The 13609-nt window shown below is 42.6% G+C and overlaps 1 protein-coding gene across 5 annotated transcripts in view; it reads right to left on the bottom strand.

Moving 5' to 3' along the window:
* Positions 1–13609, bottom strand: part of pcmtd1 (protein-L-isoaspartate (D-aspartate) O-methyltransferase domain containing 1) — an 84222-nt gene that overhangs the window by 17239 nt on the left and 53374 nt on the right. For all 5 annotated transcript variants that reach the window (XM_078540532.1, XM_078540530.1, XM_078540533.1 and 2 more), the window contains 2 exons: positions 12822–12924; positions 1049–1220 (listed from right to left, as the gene is read on the bottom strand). In XM_078540532.1, the coding sequence (XP_078396658.1) occupies positions 1049–1220; positions 12822–12924 (275 nt within the window). The remainder of the gene's footprint in view (positions 1–1048; positions 1221–12821; positions 12925–13609) is intronic.

The raw sequence follows: 13609 nt of genomic DNA, 5'->3' as shown, positions 1-13609 counted from the left end.
CACAAAAATGTCTTATTTTGCACAGGAAGTTCATCGTTGAACCAAAGCATTATTCCTACAGCCTCAACTTTATGAAGGTTCACTGGACAGCAAGAAAAAAGTGTATCCAAAGAACCTATATTTTCCATAAGAATACCTTTCTCCTACTGCTTAAATAAAGACTCTCATCACGCATTATTCATATTTGTGTCTCAATACAACAGTCACTTTGAATAACTGTGGGCAGAGATATTCAGTAAAAGGCATCTAAAACTAAAAGACTAGCAGATTCAATAACTAAAATAAGCTAATAAAGTCAGTCAAAAGAAGGCTGTGAAAAACAAGAAAGGTTCCCTCAAATTCAGTCTGCACACAAATGCAGCAAAAATGCAAGACAAGCAGCTAAGTAATCAAATTGAAGAAAAAGGAAACATTTGGGGCTAGCAATTTGTCTCAGGCAATGGCGTAAAATATACAGTATTGGATTGGCTGCCTGTTAAACACAGTGCCTGATATTCAGTTCTATTGCAGTCAATGCGATTGAACATCATGCGCTGTGTATTATGGGCGGCCAATCCAATACTGCTCGTTTTGCAGCACTGCCAGATGCAAATTTCTACCCACAAGGCGTTTTCAAGGTAGATAACAGCAGCAAGATACTGGTGACAACAGGGAGAAAAAGGAATACAGAAGCATTTAGGATCTAGGTCAGAATGCAGCATGCATTTGAGATGAGGAAGAAAATGAAAAAGACATCAAGTCAAGGCTACAGTTTGCAAAATATGTTTGTACTCAAGGCGAGGAATATTAGTGGTGGGAAATAGAACACTTCCCAATTCTGCCATGCCCATTAGAAATTAGTTTATGGCTGCTAAAAGTCATTTTACATTCATTCCTTTCAAAGGCAACTTTCAATCCATTATTTTGGGCTGGATTTGAACTCAGGTCTCACAGACAATAGGCTTTGGCTGATTTTTATGGATACTAATTTATGTTAGAAGCTGAATGAATGAGAGCCAATAAAATGAATTAATAAATCATTGAACATTGCTTTAAAGGGCAACAGTACCTGATCGTCCATTGGCATAACAAGAATTCCACCAATTTTCAGAAAGATTTTCATGTAATTCTCATGATCCTTTTGAACTCCAGCTCCGCAATAAACACGGTCATACTGAAGATTGTCCGACAAAACATCCAAGCAGTTCCCAACCACAAACACTGGCTCACAGAATTCAAACCTATAATTTAAAAATATTAAAAACAAAATGATGAAAAAGTTACTATGCTTTTGGTAAATGGATATAAACTTGCCACTAGATTGTATTTACAACACCCTCCCATTTTACAGGTAACTTCAAGTCAAAATATAGCAGAACATCATCAATACTTTGGATGTGAAGATTGAAATGCTACTTTTTTTAAATGAGCAGCTAAATATAGTCAGCAGTAACATTTAACGCATAATAACAATTGAAATAATGGGAATAAGACTGCTTTGTTGGGATACACTCCACAGTTAAACAAGGTGTGAACCATCTTGGCTCACACATGAAGACTGGCTACTCACATACTGCTACTGTCCATGGAACCCCAAAAAAAGTCTCCAGGAAAGGAGGGAAGAAAAAAGAGGAAGAAAAATTAAGATAAAGTGACTCGCATTAGACTGAAAAATCTTGGATAGTACAAAACTGAAAAAGAAAAATAAACTGGTACATTGTAAGATCCAACACCACAGGTAATTAGCCATAATCCAAAAAGGATCATGGGCATCTCTTTCTAATAGGCAGAGACAATTGGTTATACATAAGCTCAAGGGGCACCACTTCGCAAGCCAGGGTGACCAACTCAAAATAAGGGAAACGGACAGGGGTGGTGGGCGTGTTATGGCACTGTCATTGAGTGGAGATGTGCTAGTGGCAGGGTAGTGGTGTGGGAATCTCGGTGGCAATGAAAGCAGGGGGCTGATTTCCATGAGAGCGGGTCTGGGGGGAAAATCACCTTAACAAGCTTCCAAAGTGCTTCTCAAACTATTAAAATCTGTGCTTTAAAGTGGTTGGTAAAAATTTTATTATTTCATTTAAATATCTTGATTTCAGTCAAGTTCTCCATATTCCAGTGACACAAGGCTCAGTGAAGCTTCATGGCCCAGGATGGCTGCACATGCTGCTTCATGTTGCACACTGCCCCCACCCTCCCCATAGCGATGGCAGCCGTGCATGCTTCTCTGAGGGCTCCATTCCAACACCACCTTGTGTCCGACGGCAGGAGCGTGATTGTGCAAATAACTAAAAAATGGGGCAAATACAGTCACAGGAAGCAACAATAAGGGGTGCAGGACTATAAGTGAAATTAAGGGATGATGATCCCATAAAAAAATGGGACAGTTGGTCACTCTGCTACAAGCGTGGGGGTGAAGTGAGAAGAAAGGTCTCCATGAACTACACCACAAACCTCAACATATTACAAGGTGACAAATTAATTGTTTTCTGGTGTTATATTTCTAATTCTTTAGTTAGGTTTTTAATTCATGTTCACCTATATGAGGAGGTACAAAGATGAAGAAAGAGTTTAAAAAAGATTGGATCCATTTTGTTAGAACAATACAGATTACAAGGCTATGTAACAGAATTTTTAAAAATGATGAAAAGATGGAACAGGGTAGATAGAAGCAGGTTGTTTCCTGTTTTTGAGAGCTCAAGAACAGGGGCCAAAGGTAAAAGATTAAACATATAAAGTTGAGTAGGAGAAACCTCTTTACACATTGAGAGATTGATGGTTTCACCTTCAGGCTGAGGCAAAAACCATGTCAACATTTTCAAGATATGGGAACAGGGTGGGTAAGTATAATTAGAACTATTTCCTTGGGTGGAAGGTAAATGCTGTCAGGACAGGTTGGGTCAAATAGTCTGTTTCCTACTATGTATTTCTATATCTGCATTTTTAAATTTGAGTTAGACATTTCTTTGGTGGTTAAAAGACACCTGGAAATTTATGGCGATCAACAAAAGAGTAGGAAGAAATGAAAGAAGCTTACAAAAGCAGTTTTCTTACCTCTCCTATTTCCACCCACATTTCCTCAACCTTGCCAATGCCAGCAGCCTTCCAACTCCCACCTAATCTCTTACTCACTTTCTGCATCACTTAGCACTCACATTCAGCAACCATTTGAGTGAAGAAATTATTTTGATTGCAAATGGCTGACCGCTTATTTTAAGACTGTGAGCCTGTGTTCTAGATTCCCCAACCTATACTCTCAGCATCTACTCCAGCAAGCCCCTTAAGAAATATGAAATAAAAACAGAAAATGCTGGAAAAATTCAGCAGGTCTGACAGCATCTGCGGAGAGAAAAACAGAGTTAACATTTCAAGTCCGTATGACCCTTCTTCAGAGCTGAAGAGAAGTAGAAATGTGACAAAATTTATACTGGTTAAGTGGGGTGGAGCAGGTGAAGTTGGATAGAAGGTCAGCGATAAGTGGAGGCTAAGGGCAGATTGATACAGATATCATGATATGACAAGATATGAAAAGATATTAAGATAAAGGGAGTGTTAATGGTAGGGTAAGGACTAAAGAAGGTGCTGATAGTGGCATAAAGGTAAGACAGAATGTGTGAATAGCAGAACAAGGGTCAGCACAGCACTCTGTGAAAGAACAACATGGAACAGGTAATAGTTGGCCCTTGGGGGGGGTGGAGTGGGGGGAGGGCACAGTGGTTGGGGGAAAAGGATAGAAAAGGGATAAGAAAGGGGACAAAAAAAGGATAAAACAATGAATAAATGAATTTTAAAAAATAAATTAAAAAGGGCTGAAGATAGAGGAGAGAGTTCACGGTCGGAAGTTGTTGAACTCAATGTTAAGTCGGGAAGGCTAAGTGGCTAATCGGAAGATGAGGTGCTGTTCCTCCAGTTTGTGTTGGGCTTCACTGGAACATTGCAGGCCTAGGACAGACATGTGGGCATGAGAGCAGGGTGGAGTGTTGAAATGGCAAGTGCCAGGAAGATCTGGGTCATGCTTGAGGGCAGACTGAAGGTGTTCCGCAAAGCGGTCACCCAGGCTGCATTTAGTCATCCCAATGTAGAAGAGACTGCATTGGGAGCAACAAATGCAGTAGACCAAATTGAAGGAGCTGCAGGTGAGGCGCTGCTTCACCTGAAAGGAGCATTTTGCGCTTTGAACGGTGAGGAGGGAGGAGGTGGTAAAGGAGCAGGTGTTGCACCTTCTGCGATTGCATGAGAAGGTGCCGTGGGAGGAGGATGAGATGTTAGGGGTGATGGAGAAGTGGGCCAGGGTGTCCCGGAGGGAACTGTCCCTATGGAATGATGATGGGGGTGTGAGGGGAACATGTGTTTGGTGGCGGCATTATGCTGGAGTTGGCGGAGGCATCATGGTGGAGTTGGCGGAAATAGAGGAGGATGATCCTTTGTATGTGGAGACTGGTGAGGTGAAAAGTGAGGACAAGGGGGACACTATCATGGTTCTGGGAGGGAATGGAAGATATGAGGGCAGAGGTGTGTGAGATGGGTCCGACACAGTTGAAGGCCCTGTCAACCACAGTGGGTGGGAAACCTCGATTAAGGAAGAAAGAAGACATGTCAGAAGTGCCATTTTGGAAGGTGGCATCACCAGAACAGATGCAACGGACGCAAAAGAACTGAGAGAATGGGATGGAGTCCTTACAGGAAGCAGAGTGAGCGCAGCTGTAGTCGCGGTAGCTGTGGGAGCCAGTGGGCTTGTAATGAATATTGGTGGACAATCTACCACCAGAAATGGAGACAGAGAGGTCAAGGAAGGGAAGTGTCGGAGATGAACTATGTGAAGGTGATAGAGGAGTGGAAATTGGAAGCAAAATTGATCAATTTTTCCAGGTCCAGACAAGAGCATGAAGCAACACTGATACAGTCATCGGTGTACCAATAAAAGGGTTGTGGGAGGGGGCCTGAGTAGGACTGGAACAAGGAATGTTCCACATACCCCATAAAGAGACAGACATAACTGGGGCCAATGCAGGTACCCATTGCCACACTATTTATTTGGAGGAAGTGAGGCAAGGTTAAGGAGAAATTGTTCAGTAAGAGAACAAGTTCAGCCAGGCAGAGGAGAGTAGTGGTGAATGGGGATTGTTTGGACAGCCCTCAAGCCATTCTGGTGGGGGATGGAGGAATAGAGGGATTGAACATCCATGGTGAAGAGGAGGTGGTTAGGGTCAAGGAACTGGAGATTGTTGATATGACATAAGGCATCAGAGGAATCGCAGACTTAATTGGGAAGAGACTGCACAAGGAGAGAGAGAATGGAATCAAGTTAGGAAGAAATAAAGTCTGTGGGGCTGACATGATCGGTCTACTGGGACAGTCCTGTTTGTGGATTGTGGGAAGGAGGTAAAAATGGGCTGTCTAAGGTTGGGAGGTCTCCAGAGAAGATGAGGTCAGTGGCAGTCCTGGAAACAGTGACTTGATGTTCAGTGGTGGGGTCATGGTCCAGAGGGAGGTAGGAAGAAGTGTCTGAGAGTTGGCACTCAACATCTGCAAGGTAGAGGTCAGAAATCCAGACAACAGCACCACCCTTGTTGGCAGGTTTGATAAAGTCAGGTTTGGAACTAAGAGAATGGAGTGCAGCAAGTTCAGAAGGTGGCAGAGTGGGTGAGATGAGCAGAGAAATTAAGACGGCTGATGTCACACTGACAGTTCTCAATGAAAAGATCAAGAGCAGGCCAAAGACCAGAGGGAGGGATCCAGGTGGACAGAATATACTGGAAGCAGCTGAAAGGATCCGTTGAGTAGGGGAGGACTCCTGCCCAAAGAGGTGAGCACGGAGATGAAGGCGGTGGAAGAAGAATTCAGCATTCTGCTGAGTCCGAAATGTGTCTTTTGCTGAGTGCAGAACATTCAGCATCAGAGAGGGAAACGTCAGAGGGTATGCTGAATACACGGCAAGGGCTGGGATTAGGAGAAGGGATGGAGTCAGAGGGACGGGAAGGGGTGGAGGGTCCTGGGTGGACGTTGGTATAAGTTGTTGAAGCTTGCGTTCCTTAGCACCTGAAAGGGAGAGAAAAAGTTTGTTACGGCGTCGGATGAGACGAAGAATAAAATGAAACTAGGGACAAGGATAGCTTTGAGATAGGATGAGTTGGTGCTGCTGGAAGGAGAGGCCGGGTGTGTCCATATGGCAGCGCATGGCACTGAGTGTGGATCTCAGAATGCGGCGAGAACGGCAGTCCGAGGAATGCTGTATGTCCCGGAGATACCTGTAATTCTGGGGGGATTCGAAACATGAGGGACGGAACTTCAGTTGGAATCCACGTAGGGTAAGTCAGAGACGGAGGCAGTCACTGAGGAAGGAAATATGGTTGTGACAGCCAGTTTTGGTAAACACCCTGCCAAACACCAGGAGGGAAATGGAAAGCAATGAAGGTGAGCTGGGTGAAAGAGACAAACAGAAATCCTGTCGAAGAGAAGAGCAATACTTCTTCAAGTTAGGCATTCTTGGAAGAGAAGTGGTAGTGAATTAAACAGTAAGATAAAAACAAAATACTGCGGATGCTAGAAACCTGAAATAAAAACAGAAAATGGTGGAAAAACTCAGCAGGTCTGACAGCATCTATGGAGAGAGAAATAAAGTTAACGTTTCGCGTCTGTATGACTCTTTTTCCTTAAGAAATTAATTTGTCCCAATTTGATCACCCTCATTCTCCTAAACGCCTGGGAATAAAGGTCTAGTCTAATCAATCTTCCCTTAAAAGACAATCATCCCATAAATCAGTCTAGTGAACCTTTGTTGGAACCTATATTCCCCTGCAGCCTCTTTGCACCTCTCAATGCCTACTTTCCATCTAACTTTGTATCACAGACAACAAAGTTGAATTCCAGAAATGAGGTTAAGAGTGACTGTCCTTGATGCCGAGGGCCCTGAGTAAAATTGAAGTCAATGGGAATCATGGAAAGCTCTCCACAGGCTGAAGTCATGCCTGGCAAAAAAGGTGGTTGCTGAAGACCAATCATTTCAGTCCCAGGACATTACGGTAGAAGTTCCTCAATGCCCAATAATATTCAGCTGCTTCATCTGACCTTATGATGGCGGGAAGGTCATTGAAGAAGACATACTTGCTCATGATCGGTCTTCAGCTCAATTCCCAATTCCATAGATGATGATGCAGTCTGTGCCCATAAACAGCAAAACCTAGACAATATTCAGGCTCGGGTTGATAAGCGACAAGTAACATTCATGTCACACAAGTGCCAGACAATGACAGCCATCAGAGTCTAACAACTCAATGGCATTACCATCAAATCCCCCAACAGGATCTTCAAGGCTTACACCGATCAGAAACTGAACTGGGCCAGTCAGATAAATACCGTGGCTATGACAGCAGGTCAGAGGCCAGGTATTCTGCACCAATTGACTCTTCACCTGACTCTCCAAATCCTTTCCATCACCTATAAAGTTAAAAGTCAGTAGTGTGATGGGATGCTCTCCACTGCCTGGATGAGCAACACATGAGCTCCAACACTACTTGAACCTTGATACCATCCAGAACAGCCTCCCTTGATTAGTACCCCATAAACTTAAACATTCACTCATTCCACCAATAGCACAAAGTGGTTGTATTGTGTACCAAGCACAAGATGCACTGCAGCAATTTGCCAGGATTTCTTCAAAAGCATCTCCCAAATCCATGATCCCTACTACCTGAAAGGACAATGGCAGAAGATGCATAGGAACACCATCACCTGTAGGCTCTCTTCTAAGTTGCACTTCATTCTGTCTTCGAAATATATTGCTGTTCCTTCATTGTCAGTGTATCAAAATCTCAAACTTCCTATCTGCCTAACACTATGAGAGCAACTTCACTACACCGATTTACAAAGACGGCTCACCGTCAATTTCTCAAAGGCAATTAGGGATAGGTAATTAGGGATAGGCCATGAATGCTGGCCTTTCCAGTGATGCCCATGTCCCACGAATGATTTTTGCTTGCTCTGTCTTCTTTCCTGTTAGACCACCTGGTTTTCGGGGTTTTAAGCGCGGTCTTAAGGTTTCTCCCTCTGGAGTGGCAAAGAAAGTAATAAGGAAATGTGTTATCTGAACAAACAGTAATGTTCGAAAAACTTGAAATAATTTTTGACTATTATGGGTACTGGTATTCTGTTGGTTTTGGTCACCCAGTATAAAACATTAAAAATAGCAGCAAAGCCAAAACAGGTGGGAGGACATGATTCTCAGATCTTGGGCTTTCAGTTTGGTTACATTAACGAACTGGCATAACCACAAGCAGCAACATTTATACAATCCCTTAAAAATATGGAAAATTATCTTAAGGTGTTTTGCATCACAGAAAGAAAAGTATCTTCAATCCTCTGAGCACACAACAGGAAGGGAAAATCAAAACTTTAACTCAAAGGAGGTGGGTTTAAGGATGTTTCTGATGGACTAGAGGAAGGTTTAAAAAAAAGTCAGAGGGTATTCCATAGCATTAGGTCCAAGCAACTAAAGGCATGGCAGGAAATGGTGAAATGGTGAAGGAAGGATTGGGGGGGGTGCTGTGTGTGTGTGTGTGTGTGTGTGTGGTGGTGTGGGGATGCACAGGAGGCCAAGAGTCAGGAGAATGGAGAGTATGCAGCAAGGGGGTAGCATTGCAAGGCCGGAGGTGGTTATGAGGATAGGGAGGGGTGAGGTCATGAAGGGATTTAGCACAAGGACGAGAATATTAATATGAGTGACTCAAAGCGAATATAGGTTAGCAGAGCTAGGGGGATGGGTGAACAGGACTTGGGTGCAGGATATGATATGAGCAGTGTTCAATGAGCTGAAGTTTACTAAAGGTGGACACTGGATCCCAGCTAAGATTGCATTGGAAAAGTTGAGTCTCGAGATAAAGGGATGATAGTTTTGGCTGGTGGGTTCACAGAATCACAATTGTCACAGGACAGGTCATTCGGCTACTCGTGTCTGCATCGGCTCTGCGAGTGAGCAATTCACTTAGTGCCATTTTACCACCCTCTTCCCGTAACACTGCACATTCTTCCTTTTCAGATACTAGTCTAGTCTAATTCTCTTTTGAATGCTTCGATTGAACCTGCCTCTGCCACACTCTCAGGCGAGGCGTTCCAGGCCTTAACCCCTCAGCATGGAAAAGTTTCTTCTCATATCTTTAGCTTTGTCTGCCAATTACTTCAAATCAGTGCCCTCAAGTACACGATCCTTTCACAAGTGGGAATAGTTTCTCCCTATCTATTCTGTCCATACTCCTCCTGATTTTGAACCCAAGGACAGGATTATAGGTTCAAGATCCAAGAATAGACAGTTTGTAAGTAAATGACTTTGGAGGAGTTGTTTCCCCCCAGAAATGTATACAGAATGAATTGTTGGATCTGCAATTTAAAAAAAAAATGTTTCCAATGAAAATTAAAATTCTTTGAAATTGTTTTGTGGAATTATGGCATAGCATGCACTAAATTGCACAGTAGCATTTGCAATGCTGTTCCTCAAAAAAACTTATGCTGCAAAATCTGTACCACTGGGGAAAGCATGGTTACAATTTATTTTCATGTGGAATGCAAACTGCAAGGAAGAATTTAATACAGCCTCCAAAATGACCAACTGAGTCGAGAGAGCATTAAATTGATTGGTATTTTAGAAATTAGGCTTGTATTTTATGATATTTAGAGAGCCATCTCCTGCTCTCTCGATACTATTCTCACCAAACTACTGATTACCCAACTTCCTTTGCTGGCTCCCATGATTGCTGACATTTGTTAACATTTCTCTCTCCTTCAAATCAGCTGTCATCATCCTTCTCCTCAAAAAACAAATCTTGTATGATGGTCTATGTGCTTTTGGGGGGAAAAGCCTATATTATATGCTGATCCCTTTAAGAACTAGGTTCTTCTACAAGATGATTTCTTGTAAAAAGCAACTTTAGTTTGGTAATTTATCACGTGGCCGAGGTGCTTGGGAGATAAACAATAAGAAAGCAAAGGGTATGCAAGAAGTAGATTCCTGTGGATGGTTCAGTTTTCAAACAATGTGGTTTAGAACGAGCTGCTTGCAGTGAGCAACTTTTTTCAAGCAGAATTCAGTTGGAATTCTGCGTGTTGGCTCAAAAGGTTTAAAACCATTCATAACTGAAGGATTCTACTAACAGTCGGACTTCTCGGTGTGACCAAGCTGAGAAGATAGAGGGAGAGGAGGCACGCAAATGAGCCAGTGGCGAACAAGCCAGCGGGTGAGTGAGCAAGAGCAAACAAGCAAGAGAAAAGTATCTGACTTGAGAGTTTTGGGGGTCTAAGTCAAATGGATGTAGAAGGAAATTTGAGTTAAGAAGTTAGGTTGAGAGATTAAATAACAGTGTTCATTGTACATTAATATCTTTATGTAATGACTATTGAAGATAAGAGTATTCATGCTCTTTGATTTTTGTATATTAACATTCTATTGTTTTAAACAGTGAAACTTGTGGTGTCATTGTTTCATCAATACCTGAGTTTTTCGATTTCCAAAAAATAAATTATTACTGGTCGCTACTGAGATCGTAACACTTTACCCCACCTTCCATGCAAACTATAGTGTTGTCACTTCCCAAATCAGTGCTCATCTCTCCCATCTTTTCCATGTCAAATCCCTTCAATCAGACTTCCACTCCTGCCGTTGTATCGAAGTGGCTCCTAAAGTCAGAAATGACATCCTACGTGACTGTGACAAAGGAAAACTATGGGCTGTTTTTCACAGCTCCCCAACGCACGGAGTCAAGATAACAGACCGGGCTCCCATAAAATGCCATGGGAGCTGTGTTCATCACCTATCTGCCTGCCCCGCCGCAATTTACAAATAGTTGGAATGCTGTCAGTGTGAGAGGTCCATGGCAAGCATCCATCCTGACAGGTCTAACTGCAGGGGCTGGTGGTGGGCAAGATTTATTGGGGGTGAGGGGGAGAGGGGGTTGCTAGAGAAGGCCCCCCTCCCACAAAGATCTTGTACCTCATTCTCCTCCTATCTCCTTCTTCCCTGCCCTATCCACCCCGGCCCTCTTTGCCTGGTTTCACCAAAACCATTCCCTGCTCCTCAATGTTGAGGACTGGCTGCAATCCCAGCAATGGCCACTGCTTCTGGTGGCACTAGTGGGACCAGAGAGCAGCCAACCATTTGACTGGCTTTCAGTTCTGGGAGGCTGGACTACCTCCACAGATGGGGCAGAAGGCCTGGCTCATGCCAATTTACAGCCTGGCAGCCACTGAATGGCTGTAGGGAGACCTTCCAGAATGAAGGCAAGCTCATTCCTGACTTACTCACAAAGGGGAACTCTCAGACCCCATAAAATACAACCCTATACCTCTCCCCTTCCTTCTTGACCTATCTGCAGTCTTTGATACAGTTGATCACCCCATCCTCCTCCAACAGCTCTATACCATTGTCCAGCTGGGTATAACTACACTTGCCTGGTTCCATTCTAATCTACCTAATCATACCTAAGGAATCGTCATCAATGGCTTCTCTTGCTATTCCCACATCATTATCTCTGGTGTCCCCCAAGGGGGTGTCCCATCTATCCTTGGGCCCCTCCTATTGCTCATCTACATGTTGCCCCTTGATGATATCATCCAAAAACAAGGTTGTTTCCACATATAGGCTGATGACATTCAGCCCTACCTCACCACCACTTTTATCAAACCTTTCTCTGTCTCTAAATTGGCTGCTTATACTATCGCTCTATAAATAAAATCCAAAATTTCCTCCAATTAGATATTGGCAACATTGAAGCCATTGTCTTTGGTCCCTGAGACAAATTCCCCTCCTTCACTACCAATTCCATCCCTCTCCCTGACAAGTATCTGAGGTCGAACAAGATTGCTCACAACCTCAATGACACATTTGGCTAAGACAAGCTTTCAACCACGTATCTGCTGTCACTTATTTCCACCTTTGCAATGTTGCCCATTGTCCACCTCTACCTCAGCAATTCTTCTGTTGAAACCCTCATCAATGCTTTCTCATGGACACCTGGCCAACCTCCACATTCCATCCTCGCTAAACATGAAATCATCCAAAACTTTGCTGCCCATGTCCTAACTTGTACCAAATGCCGTTCACCCAATAACTCTCTTCTCACCAACCGGAAGCCAGTGTAGGTCAAACAACAGCTCCATTTTGAAATACTCATTCTTGTTTTCAAAACATGGCATTGCCTGGCCCCTCCCCATCTCTGTAATCTCTCTTCCAGCCCTACAAACCTCTAAAATTTTTGTGCTCTTAATCCTGGCCTCCTGACCTCCCCCGATTTTAATCACTCCACCACTAGTGGTCATGCCTTCACATGTCTCAGACCCAAGCTCTGGAATTCTGTCCCTCAACCTCTCTTTCCTCCTTTAATTTACTCCTTAAACCTATTTCTGTGGCTAAGATTTTGGTCATCTGCTCTAATGTCTCATGATGTGGTTTGATATAATTTGTTTCTTTGATAATACCTGAGTGAAGCACCTTGGGATGTTTCAATATAATAAAAGCGCATTATAAATTGATGTTGTTTTTGCTAATCCTTAAATTCTCCCTTGCTTTAAAACAGGAATTATATTGTCATAGCTGTCGACTATTTGGTAGGTCAAGACAATATCTCAGCGTATTGCCACAAGAATGTAGTGCAATTACATCCTTTCACACAAAGTTTACACTTACAAAACATGGAATTTATGCAAAACCAAGCACAAAGATTATCCAATGAAAACAGTTCCACTTAATGGACATGTATCCAAATCTTGGGGAAAAGAAAAATCAGATTTTAATGGAGCTTGGGAGAAAAAAAGGTCGAGGAAAACAAGCTCAGATCACACTTACTTACAATACTTACTTATCAAAACTATCACTGTTTTTTATAAAATTGTCCAACTTTTCTGTGGCGTAATCTACTACATCAGCATGAATCTCAATTCCATGGTTTATCCCAAAAGGGCCTAGAAAGCAAAGGATTAAAAAAAAAAATCAGAAGATTGCAAACCTTAATAAATTGAAACAATCTCTTTTAACAACACAGATCTGGATGAGAAAGGCCAGTTAATCTATTTACCTTATGAATTCAGAACAAACCCATAATTTTAAATTATTTCAAAAAAACCACCTTGACTCAGTGCTAGTGTGTTCAGAGTCAGAGATTGTGGATTCAAGTGCCACTGCAAGGCTTGAGCAAATAACCCAGATTGACATTCCAGTGTAATACTGAGTGAGAACTGCATCATTAGAGGTCTCTTTTTATGTGCTAGACAGTAAATTGAAGTTCCAACGGTGTGCTCAGGTGGACTTAAAAAGATCCGAGGAGACTTTTTGAAAAAGAGTTGGAAATTCTTCAGGTATTCTAGCCATCTCTCTTTCTCAATAAACACCATCAAAAATACATTAAATTAGCCAGGAACAAATGTGCTGCCGCCTACATAACCACACTGGCTAAACAATACACTTTTATATAAGATTATTCATTGGTTATTAATGACTTTTAGCACATTATTCTGTTCAGGCCACCTATGAAAATCTAACACTCTTTCTTGCCTCACTCCACTGCGCTGTCCTAAAGGCTATTCCTTGTGTTGATAATTTAGCAAGAACATTAATATTAATCCTAATTTTGCCTTTCACCAGCTTGAA

The sequence above is a fragment of the Cetorhinus maximus genome, chromosome 4 (assembly GCF_964194155.1).
Source record: "Cetorhinus maximus chromosome 4, sCetMax3.hap1.1, whole genome shotgun sequence".
Classification (NCBI taxonomy): Eukaryota; Metazoa; Chordata; class Chondrichthyes; order Lamniformes; family Cetorhinidae; genus Cetorhinus; species Cetorhinus maximus.
This window is presented reverse-complemented; position numbering and strand designations above follow the sequence as displayed.